A 24,375-nucleotide genomic window follows, 5' to 3' on the forward strand; every position below is an offset into this window, starting at 1 on the left:
AGACTGGTCTTTTTGTCTTTTAAATAGTATTGATATAATTTGCGCATTTATAAATAATTTGATTGGTTGCAAATCTATTGTCCTCTCTAAAATCAGTCTACTGTAGTCTCGTAGGGTTCGATGGCATCAGTTGACCTCACTTCTAACTGCGCCCTCTGGCGGGGACATGGCAGTCCGCGGGTACAAATTACAGTATCAGTGGACGCATCACCCACCATGCTAGCGTTAACCACTGCCAATCCAGAAACACTTTTAAGTGGAGATCCATGGCGGGTTTTGTTAGACACCAGTTTGTGGAACTCACTGGGTAAATGGGCATGTGCTAAAACGGTTTGCATCTAAAATGTCCGATGGCCAACTTAACTCTTGCGTCGACATAACGGGTGAAATAAATGGTAAAATGATCAGGCAGCTGATAGTCTTTTCAGCAACTTATCTACTCTTGACAACCATTATAGTCAAAAAAAAGAAAAACAGACAAAAGTTATAGTGATTGTCTATAATTCGAAGTTTATTAATACACTACGAAAAAGCAGCATTAACAGTTGTCATAGCATAATATGGAATATTTCTTACATTTCTCTCTGGTAGTATTTTAGGTAGGCAATACAGTAAAATTAAAGGATTTTTCCTATAGCCTACATTGCTGGTATAAAAAAGGGTTTCAATGCGAAATAACCTTTAATAACAATATTTTAGTGTAGAGAGATACAGATTATTCATATATACACACACACACACACATTGCTATAGCAATCAGTTAAAGGGTGAAAAATAAGGTACACAACAGAGGTACATAGAAACACAAAAGGACAGAAAATATTTACATTAACTGAGCAAGAGATTAGGTCAAAGGTTACCGGGGTCAAAGGTTTACTTCCAGTAAGAACAAACAGGGAGTCACCCCATTAACAAATGTATGTATACACTTCTCAATCAGAGGACATGCACGACACACTTCAGGGACCCCCAAAACACAACATAATTCTGTTGCAATATCCTGAATCCCATTTAAAAAGCAGTCTGAAACTAAATGTTATGCTCTGCAATGTTACGTTCTGCAGAAAATGCCTTTAGAGTGTAATGGTATCAAGTTGTTGCATCAAGACAGTTTTAAAGCGTTGCACCAATACACAAAACCTGTGTGCAACAGTAGCCTGCCCTGTACAGTACAGGCTGGAGTGTTTCTATTTAAACACCATCTCTACATAATGCATGAGAAGACGCTCAGGGAGTTGTTGAAGGGGTGCAGGCAGGCACAACCAGCCGGCTGGAAATACGATTAGGAGACCGTTGTTGTGTAACATCAATGGGGGATTAAACTATTTTTTATGTAACAGATAAAGGAATACACAGAGATTGAATACTGCATGTAAAAACTGTTGCACACACCTTTTGATTAAAAATCCCTTATTTAAGAAAAGCTTCTCTTATATATTGCAAGATTTATAAAACAGCTGCACATTGTAAAAAACAAACAAATCAATTGTACTGGAGGAGTGTGAACTTAAATGCAAAAGACATATCAAAGAGTCAAACGAAACTCATTCTCAACGCCTTTGGTGCACATTTCGTGCTTTTGCAAAAAACTAGAGCACCACTGCTTCAAAATATAAACCCTCATCATCCTGACTGACCACATTCTGAACATTTGGTTTCAGATATAGCTAAAAGACTGCATGCTGCCATTTAAAATCCCAAGTGAAGAACAGTTTCATAAGTGTTGATGTGCATAAAAAAAATCATACTGTAGGCTTAGATCCAAAACAAAATGAGGCATTTGTTCTGTGAAAAACCTGAAAGCAATATGCCGTGTGAGAAGGTGATGGCGCTTTGCAAGGTCAGTAGGAGAGGAACCTCTCAAGAAGGCCTCTCCTGAGATGACTCCTCACTTCTTAAAGAACTTCTTGTTGAGGAGGAAGATGAGGAGGTTGACATTGACCTTGGCCTTGCCAAACATCTTCATCACGGCCACACCCTCGTACTGCAGCTGCAGCAAGTCCTACCAACACACAGGTGACGGTGACATTGTTGAAAAAGTTTGGTACAACTTGTGGTTCCAGTATGTGGATCAACTGTCGCCAGTATCTTACAAAACAATCACTTTGATATTGTCAATGCCAGCTTTTCTTCCCATTTTCCATACAATAGAATACAGCCTGAAACTAACACATCCATCTATATTTACTTAAATAAATCAAATTTGCATTCCTAATGTCTACTGAACAGGTTTTTCAAGATGACTGTATGGAGAATATTCCTTGGAGAAGATGTATTTGAATGAATGTATCAATAGACTGGATTTCCATATTGTTGGAGAAAAAGCCAAAGGACATCAATTATTCAACATGTCATCTTGGCCTTGTTCAATGCAGCAAGAAATTGGGTCAAAAAGGCATGAAAGCTAGTCGTCTTTGTACTGGGATACACACAAATAACAGTCATACGGTATAGACCTTCTTCATCTCCTTCCATGTTCATTACAGGGAGAGCAATACATCCAGTTGTTGTTGCAGCTCTACCGCACCATTTTCCATACCATCTTGAACAGCTTTCTTACATTTCTACATAGATTCATATTTGTATTGTCAGTTAATTGAACACACTTTCATAGTGTTTGCTCCACTTGCACGCAACTGAAGTGATATCTAAATACAGATCTTTTGATTGTTGTTTGACCCATAAACACAAATGACTTTCCCCGAGAGCTAGCCTTATATAGCCTTACCTGATATTTCAGAGGGAACTTCTCCATGTCCACCCCCATGAACCGAGCTTTCACCTGGAACGTGCCCCCTTCCTCGCTGGGCACAATGTCGAAGATCACATTTTTAAACCTGAGGGCGGAGGAGGAATGGAAGATTAAAACTCGACGAGAGTGAACTTAAATCCGTCCAGGGACGGCGTCAGTACGTCCCGCTGAGTTCCACCCACAAAGAGATAAAAACATGTTATTATTATTCTTATTTTTTGATCTACGCCTGCCATGTTTGGCATTACATATGGGTGTCTTGAGTGTGGAGCGTGTGCCCACTCACTGTGTGACCGGCAGGTCTTCGATCTCCAGCAGGACTCCTTTCTCATGTAGACGGGCAGCAGTGTAGGTCAGAGTGGCCTGCTTGCTCTTCTTGCCCTTTCCCTCCGGCGCCTTCTTCCCATTGGCCTTACTGAGAGAGTCGAACGGCACACATCAGCCTCAGAGGACGGGCGTCACGTTCTAGTATTGCACTTGTTGTTTGGTACTCGGTGGTTTTTCTTTTCTTCAAGAAGCAACATGTTGTGTACGCATGCGTGTGTGTGTTGCTCGTGGATAAGTTGCTTGGAAGACGGTTCTCCAACAGTGGGTGTAGAGTGTTAATACCTGTGCTTGGCTGTCAGGTTGTCCAGGCAGGTGGTGATGTACTGGCTGTAGTAGTCCACCTGTTCACTGTGGAAGGAGCTCTTGCTGTGAAGACTGCCGAGGGTCTGTCTCAGTTTCACCAGCTCTGCCTGTCGACGCTGCCTGTAGAGCCGCTGGTGGCGAATGTCCTGAGGGATGGGGCCAGGGCCAGGGTTAAACACAGTTCCCTGTTCCACGCTCAGTCCAGGTGGAAGGCACTGAAGCATTGACATGTTGGAGGATTGTAGATCAGATTGGTTGAGACTGGACAGGTCCCTACTGCTCCTCAAGGTATGTGTCCAGGAGCCCAATGTGGGGGAGACAGTTCAGGTAAATGTGTGTGTGTGTGAGAGAGGGAGGGTGAACACACCTTGGATATGAGCTGCAGTATCTGGGTCTCGGAGTCGGGCGGGGTCAGGACCCCCAGGCTCTCCAATCGGCGGAGGCTCCTCTGGATCTTCCTCTTCTTCTCCTCCAGCGACAGGTTGCCGTCGGCAACCAGCGACTGGTTCCGCTTCATCTTCTCCGGGGTGCGGGCGTCGCGCTGGGCCCGGCGCTGCATCATCCAGCCGTGCTGCGCCTCCTGCAGCACGCGAGCCGGGGGGGGGGGGGGGGGGGGGGGGGGGGGGGGGGGGGGGGGTTAGATTTGTCCGTTTGGGATGAGATCGGGTTCAGCATCAGTACACAAAAAGATGGACGGCTATAGAGCCGGACCGATCACTAGTTAACCAGGCTGCAATAATATAAATAGGGAGGAACATTTTGTCTGTGGATGAACAACGGTTCGAGATGTACGCTGCACCTGGTCTTGGGAGGTGGAGGCACGCAGCACCTCACTGAGGGTATCTCCAGACTGGGCCCGGATCACATCTATGATCAGCTGCTTGGTGCTGGAACACAAATTGACTTTTTACACAATTCCACATGATGTTGTGTCCACTAACCATTTGATCATTAGCTTTTTGGAATTTTTTAAAAGATGCTTAAACCTTAATACATGCAATCCTGTGCATTGCATAATTTATTCCTAAAAATGAAATTGGGAATACAGTGAGATTTTCTTCTGATATTTGTTTGCTTAAAACATTGGACGACTTTCATCTCTTTCAACTCTACAGACCTGCTGAACCGTGCAGGGTTTTCCCCCTACCTGAGGAGGATCGCTCTTGAGTCCTGCCGGTCGTCAGAGCCCCTGAAGATGTCAAACTTGCTGGTGAGGGTGAGAGACACCTCCATCTTGCTGTACTGGGTCAAGGTCTGATCAGTCAGGGGGTCTCCTGGGCTGACAACACCCTCCCCTGGAAACGGAACCAAAGACAGGGGCCGTGACCAAACTGTTTACAAACCGTCTCTCAAACCACATCTACAATAACACAGTTGTGCTGACAGTTAACATTTTCAGTGGTTGGAATGTATATTTCTTTGTAAAACAGTGAAGGTGAAAACAAAGGCGGTGTTGATGCTGGGTTGTGATTGGTGGGGGGCATAGGGCGGGCTTACCAACTAGGGCCTGGATGGTGGGGACCTTGCCCAGGTCGCTCAGCAAGGCCAGCAGGGGATCAGACGGATCTGGGCACAAGGAATCCTGATGCTCCAGAAGAAGCTACACACAGACACACACACACTTTAGTTCTATCTCACAACGACACAGAAAACTGAATCCCAAATTAAATGAGGTAAAACCTGGAAAATTTAAGAACAGAAGGTGGGATTCGAAATACTAAATCAACATAATAACGTCATTTATCCCCACAATTCTATCAACCCAGGTTCCATCTAGACCTTGTGTGTGTTGAGCAGCTCGCTGATGGAGATGTAGATGACAGGCTTGTTGAGGATGACCATCTCTGAGTACTCATCGATGTTGAAGCGCTCCCCCGGCTCTGGCACGTCACACGCAGAGCGCAGGAACTTTCTGGAAAAGGCGAGCGACAACGATAGCTTAGTTTTGACCAGTTCCTCTGTTCAGGTTACTAAACAATACAGACCCAAAAGCATAGTCAACAAGGTAAAGGGTTGTTTGTGAGCTTGTATTTTGTATTCTTTAAAGAACACGGGTCGTGAAATGCCCCCCGGAGGGACACCTCACCTGAACTTGGCGTGGGTCAGGGTGATGTATTCATTGAGGGAGCGCAGGTGGGCGCTGTCCCCGTGAAAGTGCTTGTGTGCGGCGGCGTGCTGCAGGACCCGAGCGATGGAGCCAAGGATCCGCCGTTGCTCGGGCAGGAGGGCGGAGCCCGCCGAGAACTCCACCACGTCGAAGCCGTCTGGCGCCACCACCGCCGGGTTCATGTAGCGGTAGTACACCAGGTTCCCCACAATCTGACCAATAAAACGAGAGGCAGTAACAAACCTGGTCACCCAGTTATCTTTCGATGATAACTAACACATTTGCAGTAACTTCTACTACACTGTAGCAGATCAGTTGATAATTATTATTTGACGTGGACAAATAATACCAATTGGAGATGAACCAAAACTATTACCTTATAAAGCTCTTCATCACTGGCCTGTGGAAACTTTTCATGCAGAGCATCTCTCAAGACCTTGGCAGTGTAGCGCATTCCATACCTGGACCAGACAAAGAATACTTAAATTAAGTTCTGTTCAGATCACCAGTGGAATCTCTCACAAAGAATATCCCACACAAGCATTCGAATTTTCTGGAACTGGAGTTTCAACTGGGTGATGATCATTTGCCCTTGAGCCAGTTTGCTTGACTCACGGCAGCTTGTGCAGGTTGCTGGTGATGGCATTGAGAACACGGTCCGTCAAGTTCTTGAGGTTGACAATGGAGATGTCAAGGCGACGCTGCACCTCGGGGTGGGCCAGGGCCTGATCGGCGCTCACCTCGTACGGCAAGGAGCTGGAAGGGACACCGGAAAATTCATTGACTCGCAGGACTATCGCCTACCAATGTGATTCATTTAGTCATTGCTGTTTACACGCGAGCGTGGTTTGCTCTTTCACAGAGTGGTTCAAAAGTGTATAAAACAGCTCTGTCGTGTGACTGAGAGAGTCTTTTTTAGAAGGTACGTATTGAGTCTTTGTGACCTATACTGACCTCCTGTGGCCAGTCTGGGTTTCCGTCTGGTTGACCCAGCTCTTGTAGATCTCCACTGGGTCTGTGCGGATGCTGATGGAGCGATCTTGCAGCACCTCCAGGATGGCCGGGCCTAGGATCTCCTTGAGCGCATTGTGACCGCGTGCGTGGCGGTAGAAACTCACCAGCATCTTGATGACCGTGGGGTTCCCCCTCACAACCTCCTGGGGCTGGTCCACTTTCAGTCTGGGTGAGAGAGAGAGACAGAGAGAGACAGAGAGAGACAGAGAAAGCGGACAGCATGAGAGAACAGTTTGATGGAAGTAAAACGTGTTCTGATGACGCAGTGCAGTATATATGATTTTAAGGTGTTTGTGTGTGTGTGTGTGTGTTAAAGCTCAGCAGAAGCCTGATAACAGACGATTGACATGAAACAAGTGTGTTGGAGCAGGAAACATCTAAAACCCCACAGGACAGCGGGTCCTGAACTCCAGGGTTAAAGACCACTATGCTAAAGAACTGGATCTCACCGTGAAGCACCGAGGAAATGTGTAACATGTGACTGTGTGTGCGTGCGATCAGTACGAGTGTGTGTGTGCACGACTGACTTGATCTCATGGCGCAGGGCTGCGGTGAAGAGCTGTAGCAGCAGGTAGGCCTCCCTGCAGTCGGAGCCGTAGTTGAAGAGCGTGAAGATGACGGTCTCCATGAAATTTGTGGTCTTGTTCTGGGGCATCAGGAAGATGAGCTGGGCCAGGTAGAGGGGCTGGGTCTGGGACGGAGCACACACAGTCTTATGTTGGGGGATTCTGTATGTACACACAGTCTTATGTTGGGGGATTCTGTGTGTACACACAGTCTTATGTTGGTGGATTGTGTTCTATAGGAAACGCACAAACCACAGAAGCAAATATGAGGGGTACTCCACCCTCTCAGTTTTCCTTTGCTCACCTGAAGCAGGTAAAACAGGTGCTGGTAGGCCTCCAGTTTGTCCCTCTTGTCCTTGCTCAGGGCCTTGAGACCCTTGCTCTTCTCCAGGGCCATCATGTCAGACAGCTGCTCCTTGTTCTTCTTGGTCAGCTTCTTACAGTGGGACACCACTTCCTGTGTTCAAGGTTCATCATGGAGAAACAGTGAGAGGAAGTGGCATTCTGGACACAGTTGAGAGGTTTAAATGGAGCGTATTTTGTGTCTCCCGGTGTAAAGGTAAAAGCGTGCACCTCGTTTATAAAAATAGAAGTCCAGTTAGAAATCCAGTTAAATATAACATGGCAGCCTTCCCAACATACTTGTGCAACACATGGCCACGTTCACACACGCTCCACAGCGCTTCCGTCTACCTGCAACGTGACACGGTTGCGGACCAGCAGGCCGATCTTGAGGTCCATGAGGTCGAGGTCGGCCTCCAGCTGGCGGTTGGAGCGGATGGTCCTCACCACCTCCTCCCTCAGGCGCAGCAGCTCCCCCTCCTGGCGGATGTCGCCGTCGCCCATCTCCAGCAGGTGGGCGAACTTCCGCACCACGGAGAGGGGAGGGGTAGCGGAGTGGACTGGGGGACGAAGAGGGAGGGGGCGAGGAACAGATGTTTTGAGAGAGTAATTGAGAGGCCCCTCGCTATCGTACAGTGGCTGAAGGGAGAGAAAAGAACTGAAAAAAGGTGTGTGTTCCCAACATACTGTACCATTCTCAGAAGGTACATTGGATGTACTGTATGTAGGGAGCTGATCACATCCTGCCCAGCGACTTACCCAGCATCCTGTACTCCTCACGGGCCTTGTTCGCCCGGAAGAAGGCCTGGATCTTTACAATGGCGCCCACCTGCACCAACAACAACAATCTCCTCCATTACTCTTTTGGGGTGGTCTACACAAGACAAAAGGACCTGAGCATTTATGCCAAGGAAGAGGCGAGGAAAGAGAGTAGGTACGATGAAAAAAATACAAAATGAACGTACATGGCGCCGGAAGAAGCGAAGGCGAGCGCGGTATCTGCTCCGTGCGAGCCACATCTTCGCAGTGGCCTGGATCTATGGGGTGAAACAGTTCAACTGGGTCAACCGCTGCGCCAAACTCAGACGTGCACGACGCGCGCGACCGTCGGGATGGAGCCTACCTTGACGACGGCCCTCCAGTTGAGATAGAGGTGCTGCAGTCGGTTTCGGTAGGCCCTCTGCTGCACAAACCTCCTCCAGTGGGACTGAACACACACACACACTATTGAGCACAATAGATATCAGAGCATCATCTTCGATCATCGATTGATCCACTTTGTCAGAGCATCAATCCAACGTCTCATGCCGTTCTTCCAAAAGTCTACATAGATTTCGCTAAACAAAACCACACGACACTAATGCAGTAATCCCCAGTCAGTGTTGACTCGTGTGTGTGTGTGAGTGCTGACCTGGATGGTGATGACGGCTGGTAGCTGGGTGTTGAGGAAGTGCAGGCGAGCCCCCAGGGTCTGCCTGAGGAGGAAGCCCCGGGCCCTGGCTTGCAGCTGCACCACCAGCCCCTCGCTGGCCCTCCACTGGACCTCTTTGCTGTGGGCTGCCGTGACACTGCTCAGCACTGCCTGCAGGGGGAGACAAACACAAGACTGTTGGCTACCTGCAAGGTGGAATCCGTCCCTGTCAGTACTAGGCAGGTTCTCGTGGAGGAAAAAAATGACCTCAATGATCTATGTGCCTTCTGTAGGAGTATGAAGTGTTACAGACCTGGATCTCGTCATGGGCCAGGAAGATGTTGCTCTGCTCGAAGCCCTGGGGTCTCTCCCAGGTGCCCTCCAGCTTCTTCAGGTGGAAGTAGTAGGAGCTGCCATCCCCAGTCTTGGTCCTCAGCCACGGGCTGCGGTTGTCACCTGAGTAGCATAGTTGCGATGTCGTCAATAGTAACAGTGTCAACTTGATGCCATGCCAAACCGTTGCGTGAGTATACCGAAAAAGATGCTGATCAAGTTGACCGATCTGAGAGATGCAGTACACACAAGACAGCCTTCAAATCAATCTCTGCCAACTTGATCCAAGTCTTTCGTTATAGGCTGATACAAGTTGACGTGAAAGACAAAAGGAGACATGGATGAGGGCACGGTGGGAGGTGAATGAGAGTGTCTACCTCCCGCTGCCTTCGCCCTGAGCAGGGCAGAGAGTTCAGCCTGGTAGCCTGCAGCACACACATCCACCACGCTGCGCAGCGCCACCTCTGGCAGACGCAGGACTCGCAGGGTCTGCGCCGCCTTGCCCTCCTTCACAGCCTGGTTCACCGCCGCCAAGCCCAGGGACACTGGCAGCCAAGCCAAACACAAAATACATAAGCCAACTATTCACAAATGTTGTGTATTTGTATATATGTTATACGTGTGTGTGTATATAATACATATTCATTCCTCGAATAACAAGCAGATAGCTAAAGCTGCGATGAGGAGAAATACTTACTCTTTAGAGCTTTCTGACTGTGTTGATTGGCTAGCCTTACTCCTTCCTGAATGTCAGCCAACCACAGCTCGGCTCCGGGATCGCGGTGAACCTGTGATAATAGGGGAATGTCACGTTGACTCAGCGATGCAATCTGAATCAGCGGAAACTGACATTCTTTTATGAAGTCATGAAATGGTCGAGCAGCATTTGTTTCGGCATTTCAGTTCATGATTGAGAATGTTTTGGTGACTGATATGGTAGATCTTAATGTCCTTAATACTTCAGCAGGCCTTAAGACAATACATCCTCACAATGAAATGGTCCCAAACCAACCAATGTCAGTCAGTAACCATAACCCTGATATCTTGTGCCTAGTCAGAGCCTCTGGTGTACCTTGGCCTTGTGCTGCCTGGCCCTGGTCAGCACATCGTGGTAGTGGTGAGCGTTGGCCGGCTCCACCTCTTGCAGGCCACTGGAGGGCAGCAGCAAGGCAGCCAGGGTCTTCTGGGGGTCTCCCCGACACAGAGCCTGGTTGATCAGGCTGATGGTGAGGATCTCTGCAAGACAAAAACACGAGGACGACGAGTCAGAATTTCTTCAGAAAAATATTTTTTTCTTTCTTTCTTCTAGCTATTCTAAATGATCTGGGGTGAACACGGCGCTCTGGAAAAAAAGGCAGTGAACCCCCGGAGTGTTACGAAGGCCGTACGGTCGTGTTCGTCCTGCGCTGCGGCGTTGACGGCGTTGAGTCCTCCCTGCAGCTGGTTCCAGGTGAGCAGGGCTCTGCCCGCCTGCCTCTTCTGCTCACACAGCTCGTCAAAGTACCTGAGACAGGAACCGGAATGGAACGGACGGCGTCAAACATTCGGGCGTGTTCTAAACGGACACATGGAGGCCAGCGCGTTCTTGTTGTGCGTATACACGGAACACGGACCATCCAGTTCATAAATGGTCAAATATGGAAAAAAATGTACCTGCATGCAAATGTGCCCAGGCTGACTATACACACTCTTACCTTTGAACCAAGCTGTCGTCGATGTCTGCCAGCCCAGCAGCCGGGCTTATCAGCGTGGCACAGAAGGCCCCTACGTCTTTAGCCTCCACGGCCTGGTTGATGAGGGCAACCGCAGACAGCATCTCCACAGCCACGTACAGCTCCTCCTGCTGCAGCTTCCCCTGTAGGTTGGGAGGAACAAATATGGAAAATGGCATGATGACGACAATACATTTGAAAAAACGTACTAAACTCATCGAAAAATGTATTTGGTATTTGAAGGATGTGAGGCGTCTTGATCTGAGAAACTTAAAGCTTAGTTGAGATGATCAAACTAGCTACTTTGCACGTATTTGCAGTCAGAGGTCAGAGGTCTCTCACACACACACACCTCAGGGCTCTGCCGCTGCAGAGGGACCAGCTCACTCTGGTAGAGCACCGAGGCGAAGGGGAACACGTCAGGAAGGTGGGCGTCGGGGTTCATGAGGGCGCGGAGCGTCTGCCTGGGATCACCGCGACGTAGCGCCTCGTTGATGCAGCTCACAGCCCCCTGCACTGTCGGCCCATTTATTTACATGAGTATACTGTCACTTTCAAGTTAAATGTTTTTTTATTGTATGTCTTTTATTGAAATAGGAACGTATCGATTGACATGGTGAGTAACAGTTCTGAGGGAGTGAGAGTGTGTGTGTTTACTTGTCTGGGCGCGCTGAGCTTCCTCGTTGGCGACACACACACCCTCCTGAAGCTCTTCCCGCTCAAGAGGGTCCACACAGCCTAGGTTCTGTCACAAGTCACACGGAAAAGTTACTTAACACTGCGTGGAGCGGGTGTGTGTGTGTGTGTGTGTGTGTGTGTGTGCAGAAACTGTGGTGTTCTCTCACCAAGGCTTTCTGTTCGCGGTCGGAAACCAGTTGGTCCAGGTACCAGGGCCCCTGGTCTCTGCGGAGGCCCCTGAGGGCCAGACAGGGCTTCTGGAGGGCAGAGAGGAGGGACAGCACTTCCCCGCATTCCAGTGCCTCATCCACCTGCTCTATGGCTGCACGCACTACACAACAACATGGCACAACAAGGCAGCATTTAAGGACAAGCTGAACACATCTCAGGTTAGACAGATTAATTAATTTAATTTATTCTTGTGATATGTTTATCTTGCTTCTGTACAATGTTACCATGATAATTCACCTTGTAACTGACAGCAATGGTTGGACAATACAGTAGCTGAACATTTCGGGACATTTTCTAATTAAATATACTGCCATCTAGTGAAAAACATTTGTATATGTCAACTTTGACAGAAGCCAGTAGATGGCATTATTTGAATTTTTTTCTAAAGCTTAATTAACTGCTTTCCAAACTGTAAGGAGGAAAAGTAAATACAAACTTGAACAATCATTTAGTCTGACCCACCATTTACTTTGTTGATGTTATCTTGGATCTCATTCTGAGTAAGATACTCTTCATAAATATCCTTCTCCTGGGAACCATTGCGCTGAGAGAGTGAGTGAGAGAGAGAATTCACATATTTGCCACTAACCAGATATGGATCCAGTTTCAGTAATCACCCGAGATGATCTGAATACAACTCATAGAAACATCACCATGGGGAGGACGACATCATTTGCCCACCTTGGTGTAGGAGAGAGCAGCCTTCTGTGCCCGCGCCTGGCGTAGCATCTCCTGGTAGATGGGCATCATGTGCTCCTGTAGGTCTGCCAGCATGGCATTGGGATTACGCAAGGCCTGGGCAGTGTCCTCCACGTGTCCCCTCTCCACAGCCTCGTTGATCGCTATGACTGCGGCATGGACTGGAAGCAAAGAGGAGAACGGAGGGGGGTGAACATTTCAAGGGCACTGAGGAGGCTAATATGATAAAGACATGAGCCGTTATAATCGCCACACAGTCAAATGTGTTATCGAGTGTTTTAAATACAAGTAGGCATTCATTTGTCTTTCAGCATGGGTAAAACACAATAGTTTGTTTAAAGAAAGGTCTATTACCCAGAAAGATAAACCTGTGTTTTTCTCCATGGAGAAATACAGGAATATCTTGAAATACAGACCCCTCCACTTCACAGTACTGAGGCCAAGCACGTGACTCCACATACCAGCAGCCTCGTCCACCGACAGCTCATTGGCCAAAATTCCCCCAATCTTGCTGAAGGCAGGCATCTGGATGCCATATTTATCCAACTCCCGCTTCATGTTGTTTATCTCCTCCTCTACAAAAGAGATGAGACCCCACAAAAACCTGTTACGTGCAACACAGTCAATCCAGCTTCAAAGTTAGCCGTAACTCGAAATCACAAACAAAACATTACCTGTAAATTTGACCTTGCCACAGAGGTCATGGATCTGTGGGGCCAACCCAAGACGGAACAGATAGAGGCTAAAGGGAAAGACAAACCCATGAGCAAACACCTCCTTGTTAGTAATACACTGGGCACAAGATACATTGTTTAGAAAATCCTCTCCATAGTCATACAAAATGACTGATACAGAAAGCAAACTAAAGCTGACCTGAGAGCGTGGATGATAACTGATAGCTGACCTGAGAGCGTGGATGATACAGCCTCATAGCTGACCTGAGAGCGTTTTATGATATAGACTGATAGCTGACTTGAGAGCATGGATCAGCCTCATAGCTGACCTGAGAGCGTGAATGATACAGACTCATAGCTGACCTGAGAGCGTGGATGCAGTACACAGTCCTGGGCATGTTCTTCTTGTCGTAGATGTCCGTTGTCTCGGGGTGGAACATCTGATACATACAGAGATAAATCAAATCTTAAAATGGACAATTGCTTGGTTAGGTTTCAAAATAAGAACAACATTTTGATTTCAAATAAGCAGATGGGTGAGTTTTTATGGAAGCAATTTCACCATGCTGTAACTGGTAGAAATGTATATTTGAATTTCCTCCAGCTCTTTTCAGATTTCCATGAAGTGGCTGCCAAGTGAAGCTCATGCATCATTTACCGTTGGCAGTCCGACATCCACCATCGCACTGCGCCAGTGGTTGATGTTGTCCGTGTGGCGGAACTGCAGTCCCAAGCCCTGGGGTGGTGGTGAGGGGGTATGAACAGTTAGAAATCAGCATTACGACACTTCTTTAAAGTTCACATAAATTCAGTGAAGCTATGCTAATCCATGATCTACTTCAGCACAAAATATTAACTCTGCAAGTACCACTTTTTACCCCAAACATGGAAAAATGCATGACATGTACATAAAGTAAGTTCAGTGTGAGTTACTTAAAACAACCAAATCACATTGTGGAACAAAAGCATTTGTAAACTTGGAATATATGAACATGACTGAACACATGTAAATTCACTAAACATTAAGCAGTCAGAAGAATACTGTGAAATAACACAGTTGAAGAACAGGGAAGAAAAAAATGGCAGACACAACAAGTGAAACGTAAGCTGTACCTTGTAGCGTTCCTGGTCCAGATCGTAGATTTTCTTGAGAGGGACTATCTTAGGAGCAAAGCAGTGGCCCAGCTTGGCCAGCAGAACCCCGTTTCTCAGGCCCTCCTCCAACTCTGTTGGGGACGGCAGGTCCTCATGCAGACAAGCTTCCATCCACCTAAAATGCAAAAAGGAAAGGGTGTTTTTCAGGCCTTCCCAGACTTCAATCACCCTGAATCATATGCTAGTAATTCACAACATGTGCTTATCCAGATGTTGACACCTGTGGAAACTGTACAAATGTGAGAATCGGTGTAGTTGTTTGTGTGAGTATATATTTCAAAATAAAGGCCACTTGAGATTTACTTATGATGCCTCTACAGTCATGAGTACAGTAGACAATGAGACTGTCACTGAGGAGCAAAATGAATGAGCCAAGGGCTAGCTAGCAGTCAAGCTTTGATAAACTCACTGACATTTGAAATGAGCCATCTTTTACTTGGGGCATGATTGGGAAAACTTTTATATTCCTATCAAGCTAACTAACCTCTTGGCCTCCTCCAAACGGCAAAGGTATTGGTAAGCCACATTTTGGATTCGTTGTTCATCCATCTCCTCGGCTGTCAAACGTTCATCTGTGAACACAATAGTAAAATTGACATTACCATCACCAATAAGATTTCAAAAATATTGCAGATTGATTATCATCTGTGACTAGACACCAGTCTAGTCGACAAAAGTTTTTTGCCTAGTCCACGTACACATGAAACGCTGCTACATTAACAAATATGGTGTAGTGTCCTTCAAGTGAAATTGTGTTCTTTTAGCTGGCGACAATAATTGTATTTAAGAAAATGTCGCTTTACTTACATCCTGAACGTGGTTGTCCACCGGAATCTCCCATTTTCTGACTTTCCCAATTTGTATTTGTTGAAGGAAGGGCAGTCGGTTACACACAGGATCTCCTGTGTTTCTTCTTATCACCTAATCTAGCTACTGTAGTGCTAGTAATAGCTCTGGCTTTCCCTACCTTGCTATCGACTTTTCTCTTAAAAGTGCTTTTTCTTGTTCCACTTTCACGATCGTATTCGCATGCCTATATTATCTTGATTTCTTTCGCGCGCACATGTATTCAAATCCAATACATCTTATAACTTGAAAACTTTCTCAAATGAAAGACACCACTAAACTGACTTAGACATTCAACGACTGAGTTCTGTCTGAGGTCTCAAAGCGAGCTGTTTACTTTCTGTCAAGTTTGAAATATCCCGCCGGTCACTCATTGGCTGGCTAATCAAACAGTAGGTGTGTTCGACTTTATGCAGCGCCGGCGTCGCCTACAGCCCGACTGACTTGAAGCAGCCAATGGCATTCTCCGCTTCAAGGCAGCCGGCTGTAGCCGACTTTCGGCGCTGCCGGCGATGCATTAAGTCGAACACACCCAGTTATAGTAATCATATGATGAAGACGTGGCATCATGGTACATGAAGTTTATTTTAGACACTCATGTGCGCACAGACTGACAGAAAATCGATAGTAACCCACCAAATCGTGTTATTACTTATTGAACCACGTACATAATGTAGATATATTAAACTTGAAATAAAAAAAATCATAGATTTTCGCTCTGATGAAATAAACAGTCGTAACAAAAGGTGTGGCTTTTTTAGTTGTCCTTGTCCACACCTCCTAATTAAGATTACTATGGCAACGGAGTCAAACCAGACTTGAGAACGTTTAGCTAGTAGCTAGCTAAGCATTGTCAAAACCTAAAGCTAACAATAGACTATTGCTCACTGGCATAATTAACATGCTCCACTATCACCGAAGAATATCAGCAATCCAGTAGAATCTTAATACATTGAATCAATAACTCTTTGGATGGCCCATTATCTTGAAAATGTAAGTGTATATATGACGAGCTACTAGCAACAGTACTGTAGTCGTGCCCTAGGTACGATTAATTGAGGATGGCAAGAAAAACTGTAACTTCATTGCGACCCAGTTAGCCTACTGTAAAATATGTCAAAGTTGATAGCTAGCTAACTATAGCTATATAATTTGACTGCGTTTGTCAGTAAACCTGGTGTTACATTAGACAGATGATTAAACATTTATTCAAAGGGGACAGGCAGTGAGTCACCACATGTCAACATTAACGCCACACATGTCAAATCTCTCAGCTACCAAAGGGGGGCAGTATGCCGCCTGTCTATCTAGTTGCCTTTGTGTTCACCTACAGAGTGGTTGCATGGTGATAGTTTTAGGCCTTTCTAATCTCTCTCTCTCTGTCTTTCTCTCTCCTGCAGTGTCATCATAATGCTCCCCTGTAGAACCCCCCGCCAAGCCCAACATGGCGTCTGATAGCTCTCCGTCACAAGAGGGCAAGAAGAGGAAAAAGAAAAGTGACAGGGCTGTTAAGTGCAAGGATAATGGCACTGGGGTTGCAGCAGTCCATGTGGACATCGACGAGCTCACTGCCTCTGGGCACAGTGCCCTACAGGGGGGCAACTGTGAGGAAGCCCTCAGCTGCTTCAAAAAGGCCTTCAAAGCTTCTGTAGAGGTGATATTAATTAACCATATCAGCTAGTACATTTCCTGCATAATACCCATGTTCAGTCTAACTCTCAGCTGCTTCAAAATGCTTCAAAGCTTCCATAGAATTGTTATTAATTAGCCCGACAGGCCCATGCACTATACACACATACTACTCGTGCATTATACAGACGTACTGGATTGAGTTTGAGTGAGATCCAACCCCAGATCCCTGTATTTTAGCAAGCATATCAAGCTGTTAACATCCTATTTAGTGTAAGCCAGTGTATTATTACCCAGTGTACCATTTCTCTAACCCCCACCCTCCCCACACACACAGCTAAAAGAGACCCGGGTCCAGCGGGTATGCGCCTTTAATCTGGGTGCCGCGTACGTGGAGGCGGGCAAGCCCCAGAAGGGTCTAGAATTCCTGACACGTGCCCAACCTGGAGAGCGAGGGGAGCGGGTCGCAGATCTCCAGTTCAACCTGGGCGTGGCCCGCGATGTGCTCGGTGAGCTTGGCCAGGCGACAGGACACTACCTCCAGGCCGCCCAGCTGTATCGCTCCCAGGGGGATGGTGCCAGTGAGGGGGACACATGCATGAAGATGGCTCGCTGTCATCTCCTCTTGCAGGTGTGCATACACACCTTTTTACAGTGTGTCATGGGGATTGCATTGTCACTCAAGATACAGTTATTTGGATGTGCCCAAAGTGAAACCTTGCCGTGTCATCTTCTGAATCTCTCTGTGTAATCGTGCTGCAATGTTGCTTGCATGCTAGCATTGTGATGCATCACAAAAATAACGCACTTGTCAGAGCCTCTGACACTGAAGAATAGAGTTCCTGCATCCAAAACTTGATGATATGTAACATTTTTTGCTCCACAATGAAATATCATCTGAGCTTACCTTTCATACAGTTTATCTTATATGTTATCTTAACTTAAGCATGTATTTCATCCTACTTTTTATCATGAGAAAACTAAGATGTGCGCTTCTGAAGTAGGATATTGCCCACAAATCAATTTCCCTTCCATCTAATAAATGCATGCCTTGCTTAATAGGGAAGGATTACTGTATATGGAGCTTTGCATTCTGTGGCCCATTAGTAAGTTGCTGAGGCAGCATTTAACCACCCTCATAACTTCTGCACATGCAGAACTCTTTAAGAATACTTTAAGCTCATGGATGTGGTCTGGAATACACTAACGGACAAAGCATTTATTCACCAACAACCATGATTAAAGATCCCAATAATTTTTTTGCAAGGAGACAATCAGGTGATTGGACGATCCCATCACTCATTTGATTACGTGAGACAGTCTTTTTTCCTTGTGTAGTAAATGGGTCATTACCTGCGGAGCATTCATCCAAATTCTAACTGAAGAGCAGTAATCAGGGTTTCACCCCCATCGCAGAACATTGATTTTTCTCACGATGGGGACTTGGCATAACTGTGCGCATGCTTCTGCCCTCTATAGTATCTCCATATTTTCAAGTCATATGTTCAAGTCTTGCTGAAAGAACGCGGGATTTCATATTATTTGTATTCCAGTAAAACAAAACAGGAAGTGTACGGTCATTTTGTCTGAAGACTTGGTTATGGATCAGACCTATGATTGGTGCAAACAGGAGTGGAGCTTGGCCGCCAGCAGCTGCCAGAGGGCGGGGGAGAGCTACAGGGTGGCAGGCAAACTGGACACCGCAGCCATGGCCCTCAAAGAGGCAGGAAGTCACATGCTCCGGTCCGACGACTTCACCATGGATGACATCATCAACGTGCTGACAGAGTGCCTGGAACTTAGCGAGAACGTCAAAGACCCCGAGTCACTGGGTAGGTAGATTACCACCTGCAATGTAGGTCAGATGGTGCTGTGCAGTAGAAGCCAAGTAAAGAGAGACTCATTTTAGAATCATCTGTCATATTTATTTCTAATAAAAAAGGCTGCCACCCGCACATATCATCCCCCTCTCCCTCTTTACCCTCCCTCTTTCCTTCTGTGCACCCTATGTCTCTCTTCTACTTCTCCCGTGCCTCTGCCAGGTGACCTGTACAATGACCTGGGCTTGAGTTTCTCCCAGCTGAAGCTGTTTCAGGAGGCTGCCAGCTGCTATGAGCGGGCACTGCCCCTAGCTGGCATTGGGGCCAAGCCCAGCAGGCTGGCAGTGGTCCTGCAGAACCTGGGTGCTGCACACAACTCCCTGGGCAAGTACAGGCAGGCCCTGGAATACCACACTCAGGCAGCCAGCTTGCACGGTGAGCATGGGGGTGGGGGGGGGGGGGTGGGGGGGGGGAGGTGCTGAAGAGTGAGACGGACGTGGACACAGTTCATATTGAAAGAGAGTGAACAGTAAGGGAAAGATAGTGAGAGGTGAAAGGCTGAATAAAGAGGTTGAGGGGAAAGATAACAGAGAGGGTAAGGGAAACGAGGAAGAGGATGACTAAAAAAGCCCAAAAGGAAGACAGAAAGATGGTAAATGATCAGAAAGCTGAGGGAGTGGTTGCATGAGAGAGGTCCGCTCACATACTCTCCTACCTATTAATAATTGGAGGTGCATTAGACAGTACCCTTCATGATGGTGGTGCACGTCTGTTTAAGTGGGTATAAAGACATGTAATTTCAGCCATTTAATTATATGTGTGTGTGCGTGTGTGTTTTATGTTTATGTATGTGTGGCATGCAGTACATGGCTTTAATAATGGCTTTAATTTGTCTCTGGACAGCTCTCATTAGGACAAGTAAATTATGTGTCTGCTTGTCTGTCTGTGTGTGTGTGTGTGTTTGGGACCAAACTCACTCAGGGCTACTCCTGCAACAGTCACCAGAGTGCTTACGACAGCACTGCTGAATGACTCATGCTGACGTAGCGTGTGTACCTTTGAGCAGCATGTGCGTCAGCTCCGATCGAAGGAATGTCCAGAAAATACCGCGGCACGAAAAGATCCATTAGCTCTCAAGAAAACGTGTCTCAAGTGGGAAGCTGAGTGTTTTAAAGGCCCTCCGCCATTAGCCGCGGTGCATTTCCCTCATAGGTGCTCCACTCCATCTCTCCAGGCTCCCAGGGGAGTCGCCGTTCCCAGGGCAGGTGCTTCAGTAACCTGGGCTTTGCCCTCAGTCAGCTGGGCCAGCATGAGGAAGCTGCTGAGAACTACCTCCACGCCCTGCAGGCCTTCAAAGACACAGGTAGTCCTGGTGGACCCAGTTATATTTTCGTCAGCTTTCTTCTGCTACTGACCCATGCGTAATTCATTTGGACATGGGTTTGCGTTAGCCAGGGGAGCTACAGGCAAGCTTTAAAAAGTCTATATGTGGAAGGCTGTTACTGTTTTCAGATTCCAAAATCACATTTGGGTAAACTGCTGACCTTTTCAGTTGGCAAATCATATCCTCTCCTTTAGTAGCTTGTATTGTATCCTGGAATAGCTGGATTGCATCAGACCACATGAATGATTCTAGATATATCTGTCGAACTTTGATTTATATCTATCAAATGTCAACATATCTCTGGACTCCAAATGGGCCAACAGCAACCTGTGTGATGCCCCCCCCCATTCCCCCGCCCCCCACCGCTGTTATCCACATCCTCTAATGATCTGTCACTGTCACCAAGTACCTCATAGCGCTCCCGGTTGCCTACGCAATGATCTTCCTCTCACCTTTTCTCTCATCCCTGCCTCCCTCCTTCTCTGTCTCTCACCACCTGCTCTTTTCTGTCTTCCTTTATTATATTTTTTCCTAATTAACTTTCCTGATTCTCTCTCTGTATCTCTCTCTCCCTCCCTCCCTCCCTCCCTCCCTCCCTCCCTCCCTCCCTCCCTCCCTCCCTCCCTCCCTCCCTCCCTCCCTCCCTCCCTCCCTCCCTCCCTCCCTCCCTCTCTCTCTCTCTCAAAATCTATCAAACAATATAATGGGGCTTCATTCTTTTCCCCCCGCCCTCCCTCTTTCCTCCCCAGACGACTATAAGGGGCAATGTCAAGCGTATGAGGGGTTGGGTGAGGCTCGCTTGAAGCTGAGAGACCTGAAGAAAGCTACGCAGTATTACAAGCAAGCTTTGGGAGCTCTTTCACAGTGTAAGGTGAGCTGGGGATCAATTCAGTCCATTGTTAACACACCAATGCAGTCACTGTAAGATCAATCGCACGTAGGAAAAAGGACCATTTGCAGATCGGTGCACTCCACAAGTATTTGGACAATAGTTGAGCTGTTTTGGCTCTGTACTAAAATGTTGAATTTTTGCTTGGATTTGAGGTCATTAATATCCGATTTGTTACATTTTAGCAACCAGGTTTTACCTTTGACCGTTTCATCCACTCGTTTGAGTGACGTGAATCCAAGCCATAACAGCAGTCTAACTGTCAGTCTGTGTACGTCCCTCTGATCTTCCAGGACTCCTCCAGTAGTGTCCAGGAGCGTCTGGTCAACAAGCTGAGTGACACTCTGCAACTAACCCTCTCTCTGACCACCCCTGGCAGATTACAGGTACACGCAACATGTACCCCTTTGCACATTTGAATTGACCAGTGATGTTGTACAATAATCTGTGTAGTTTGTGGTTAGCAGTACTGGTCTGGTCATCCTGTGCAAAAAGTGACTGGAGATTTCTAGGTTGTGGATCTAATGAAATGTGCATTTAGTGAGTTGAGGAGGGCTCTGAGCTGAGATAAGTTATTATCATGTTTGTGAGACCCCATTGATCGAAGACTCCCATTGAAATATGTGTGCGACTCCTTTACAAGTGCTTCTGGTAGGAGAGCAGTAGTATGGATGGGCAGAGCGATTCAAGGATGTTTCCAAGGCTTGTCAACATCACCTTGTTTTTCTTTTACAGAGAGGTCCTGGTCCTCATCGACACTCCCACAATGGGATTCTTCCTGGACAAGCTGCAAGGTGAGACTAAGCACAAATCGACAGGCCACTATTGTTGATTATTGACGTTTAGACACAAGTCATTTATATTTCATACCACTGCAGATGGTTGTGCGGTAGAAAGAGGAGTGCTGCTGACATTTCCTAAGGCTGCCCAATAGGCAGTGGGATTTCAGTGTGTTCTTAATTCACCCTGAATACTGTAGGCTGCCTGACATCAAAGGCACCAAGCCAGGGCCGGGCCTCCAAACTCTGGACCCGGAATCCACCCAACACCACAGGGGTGGCCTTTCAAATGGGCACAGGGTGGAGGGTGGCCCCCAGAGTAAGCTCCCAACATTGACATTCCACGTGTGTGTGTTTGCCTGCCTGTTCGAAAGCAAGTACACAAGTGTGTTTGCAATGTGAGATCTTTTCTGAGCAGGTGACTAAAAGTGGTTGCTAACTAAGCTTATTTTTTGCTTTATTTGGCATGTGTGCCTTTATGAAACATATGACTACTGTTGGTCCTCAGTGAGTGGAGCTGGCTCCGTAGCAGGGTCTTCCCAGGAGCAGGTGGGGGGAGCGGGAGCCCTGGGCCAGGATGGAGACCAGACGCAGAGACAGACCACAGGAGAGGAAGCTGGGCACGTGTCAACTCTCAGAGGAGTGACACCAGAGCAGTCAGGCCATGTGACTGTGCTTCCTGGGGCCAATAGGTAAGGTACCCCCACCCCTCAACACACACATGATATAGTGTAACACATACTGTATATACACACCTGAACAAACTGTGTTTGTGTTGTCTGTGTTCACCACCCTCTGTTTCTTACAAATGTACACATGCACATCTAGAATTGAACAGGGAAACCCCCCCCCCCCATGAATACACTTTGTTTTGTGAATGATAGCTTTGTTAAGTGCTTACAACTGCATATCACATACGGTTAAGTCAAAGGCTTTTCATAACCTACCAATCAAGACCGTCATCTTATGTTGTGTATTTTTGCAATGTGGCAGTATCCTGGTGTAATTCACCTACAACAGACATGGAGGGCTTGGGGAGCATCCGTCTCTGCGGCAAAGTATTATAATGAGGAGAATAGAGAATCATTAGCAGGCTGTGCATTTATCAATATAGTCCAAGCAGGGAAGGCTCAAACACATGCACGCAAAGACAATAAACACACAGGAGGAGCTCTGACCTTGACTGATGATGATGATACACCAAACCACCCACACGCACACGCACACAGACTCCTTTGCTCAGTCTCTCAGTCTTTCACATGCAAACATACGCACCAGCTACCCAGTAATTCCTTCTTTTTCCACTATAACTGCTTTGCTTTGACTCTTGTACAGTCAGAGTGTCGACAGGGCTTAGTGTCTGTGAGCGTGTACAGACATGTACTGTCTGTGCGCGTGTGTTAAATCCTCCTGTTTTACTCACTCCATGAATCCAGTTTCTCCTCTCACCTTTCGGCACAGAGCCAAAAGTCATTTTAATTACTCTGGAAGATGTTGTCAGGAGAAGATTATTTTGCTCCAATGTTTCCTCCGCTCTTCATTTGTCCAGAAACCTAAACAATACATATGAGCACCCAGACTCACACTACCAGAACCAGAGCATCTCTGGCAGCATTGGGAACACTCAGCAAAGTAGGTATCATAACATCAATGCAACTTGACGACAGTCAGCTCTTTAAAAAAAATCCTTAGGGGTAAATCCTCCTGTAATATCCAGGATGTATAAAATGCATTCAGTCGCATGACCGTACAAGGGCAACTCCTATCAAATCTGGGATGTAAAAATATTGTGTTGGGACTGCAGGTTTTTGTGAGAGACTTGCTAACACGGCATGTATAAATAATTGATATTATTGTAACGATCTTCATGTGAGACAGTGTCATTGATGAACATCTTGTGCTGACATTAAAAGAGGTGCTGGAGTGTCACCATTCTGAATGGATTATAAGAAAGGACAGACTAGCGGATCCTCACTCTCAGATCCTCCATTAGAACCGGATTTGACAGCTATATGAAATGCTGTTGTATTTCTCTGCAGGTGAACATTTGTACGAAAGTATAAAAACTAGGAAAATGCAAATGAACAGGTAAGGAAAATGATGGATGTGTAGTTTCTAATGAAATGTGCAGAAAGGAGATTGAGGAGGGCTATCCTGCAATACTCAAGTTATTTTCCTGTTGAAGTGAGACCCCACTGGTCGAAGACCAAGAGGCTCCACCTACTAGTGGATCGGTTAATGAAGACGCCACAGCCCTGATTAAAAAGTGGAAGTCTCGAATATGTACAGTCATGTGAATGGTGTAATTAAGTACTAACTAGCCATTCACAAAGAATGTTTTACAGCCTCAATTTGTCAAATTTGTACTGGTATGTGCATGTAAATATTGTTCTTGGAGGGTTTTGTTGATTATTGATGATTGATATTTGTTGATATTTGTCTAAGGGCCTCATACTTTTAATTATATTTCTATGTAGGCTTTTTTACTAATGGCTTAGCAAGCAATAGAATCAAATGGAAAAGGGCTCTGGGAACACTTCACAGATGTATCTGTACTGATGTGCACTTATTCACATGTACAAATGACTGTGGGTTATGAATTATGAAATAAATTATAATTTTACAATGGCTTTGGCTGTCAATGCATTCTATTGTTTGCAAATATTAAAATATGTTCTGCTTTTCATTAAAATAATATTCATCATGTTTTAAATCAAATGAGCA

General features: G+C 46.5%; 2 protein-coding genes across 2 annotated transcripts; one reads left to right on the forward strand and one right to left on the reverse strand.

The window, feature by feature from the left end:
- Nucleotides 1-495: 495 nt before the first annotated feature.
- On the reverse strand, nt 496-15,481 carry iqgap3 (IQ motif containing GTPase activating protein 3). Its single transcript, XM_047035559.1, has 38 exons — nt 15,112-15,481; nt 14,789-14,876; nt 14,263-14,419; nt 13,808-13,885; nt 13,513-13,589; nt 13,150-13,217; nt 12,937-13,050; nt 12,458-12,636; nt 12,239-12,320; nt 11,713-11,876; nt 11,525-11,612; nt 11,220-11,383; nt 10,850-11,010; nt 10,544-10,659; nt 10,228-10,391; nt 9,853-9,943; nt 9,533-9,700; nt 9,136-9,278; nt 8,823-8,993; nt 8,535-8,618; nt 8,377-8,448; nt 8,171-8,240; nt 7,763-7,971; nt 7,374-7,526; nt 7,031-7,194; nt 6,444-6,668; nt 6,105-6,245; nt 5,866-5,950; nt 5,469-5,701; nt 5,162-5,294; nt 4,880-4,982; nt 4,530-4,677; nt 4,182-4,269; nt 3,750-3,962; nt 3,362-3,528; nt 3,039-3,167; nt 2,729-2,837; nt 496-2,002 (listed from the first exon to the last, which is right to left on the reverse strand). The coding sequence occupies exons 1-38, from the start codon at nt 15,143-15,145 to the stop codon at nt 1,889-1,891; spliced, it is 4,947 nt and encodes a 1,648-aa protein (XP_046891515.1). The 5' UTR covers nt 15,146-15,481; the 3' UTR covers nt 496-1,888.
- Nucleotides 15,482-15,978: 497 nt separating this feature from the next.
- Nucleotides 15,979-24,279, forward strand: LOC124477638 (tetratricopeptide repeat protein 24). The gene is made up of 14 exons (XM_047035572.1): nt 15,979-16,143; nt 16,551-16,804; nt 17,117-17,410; nt 18,410-18,611; nt 18,822-19,034; nt 19,834-19,962; nt 20,733-20,854; nt 21,166-21,258; nt 21,608-21,666; nt 21,852-21,970; nt 22,160-22,343; nt 23,201-23,283; nt 23,691-23,739; nt 23,837-24,279. The coding sequence occupies exons 2-14, from the start codon at nt 16,595-16,597 to the stop codon at nt 23,946-23,948; spliced, it is 1,869 nt and encodes a 622-aa protein (XP_046891528.1). The 5' UTR covers nt 15,979-16,143; nt 16,551-16,594; the 3' UTR covers nt 23,949-24,279.
- Nucleotides 24,280-24,375: the final 96 nt, after the last annotated feature.

The sequence above is a fragment of the Hypomesus transpacificus genome, chromosome 2 (genome assembly GCF_021917145.1).
Source record: "Hypomesus transpacificus isolate Combined female chromosome 2, fHypTra1, whole genome shotgun sequence".
Taxonomy (NCBI): Eukaryota; Metazoa; Chordata; class Actinopteri; order Osmeriformes; family Osmeridae; genus Hypomesus; species Hypomesus transpacificus.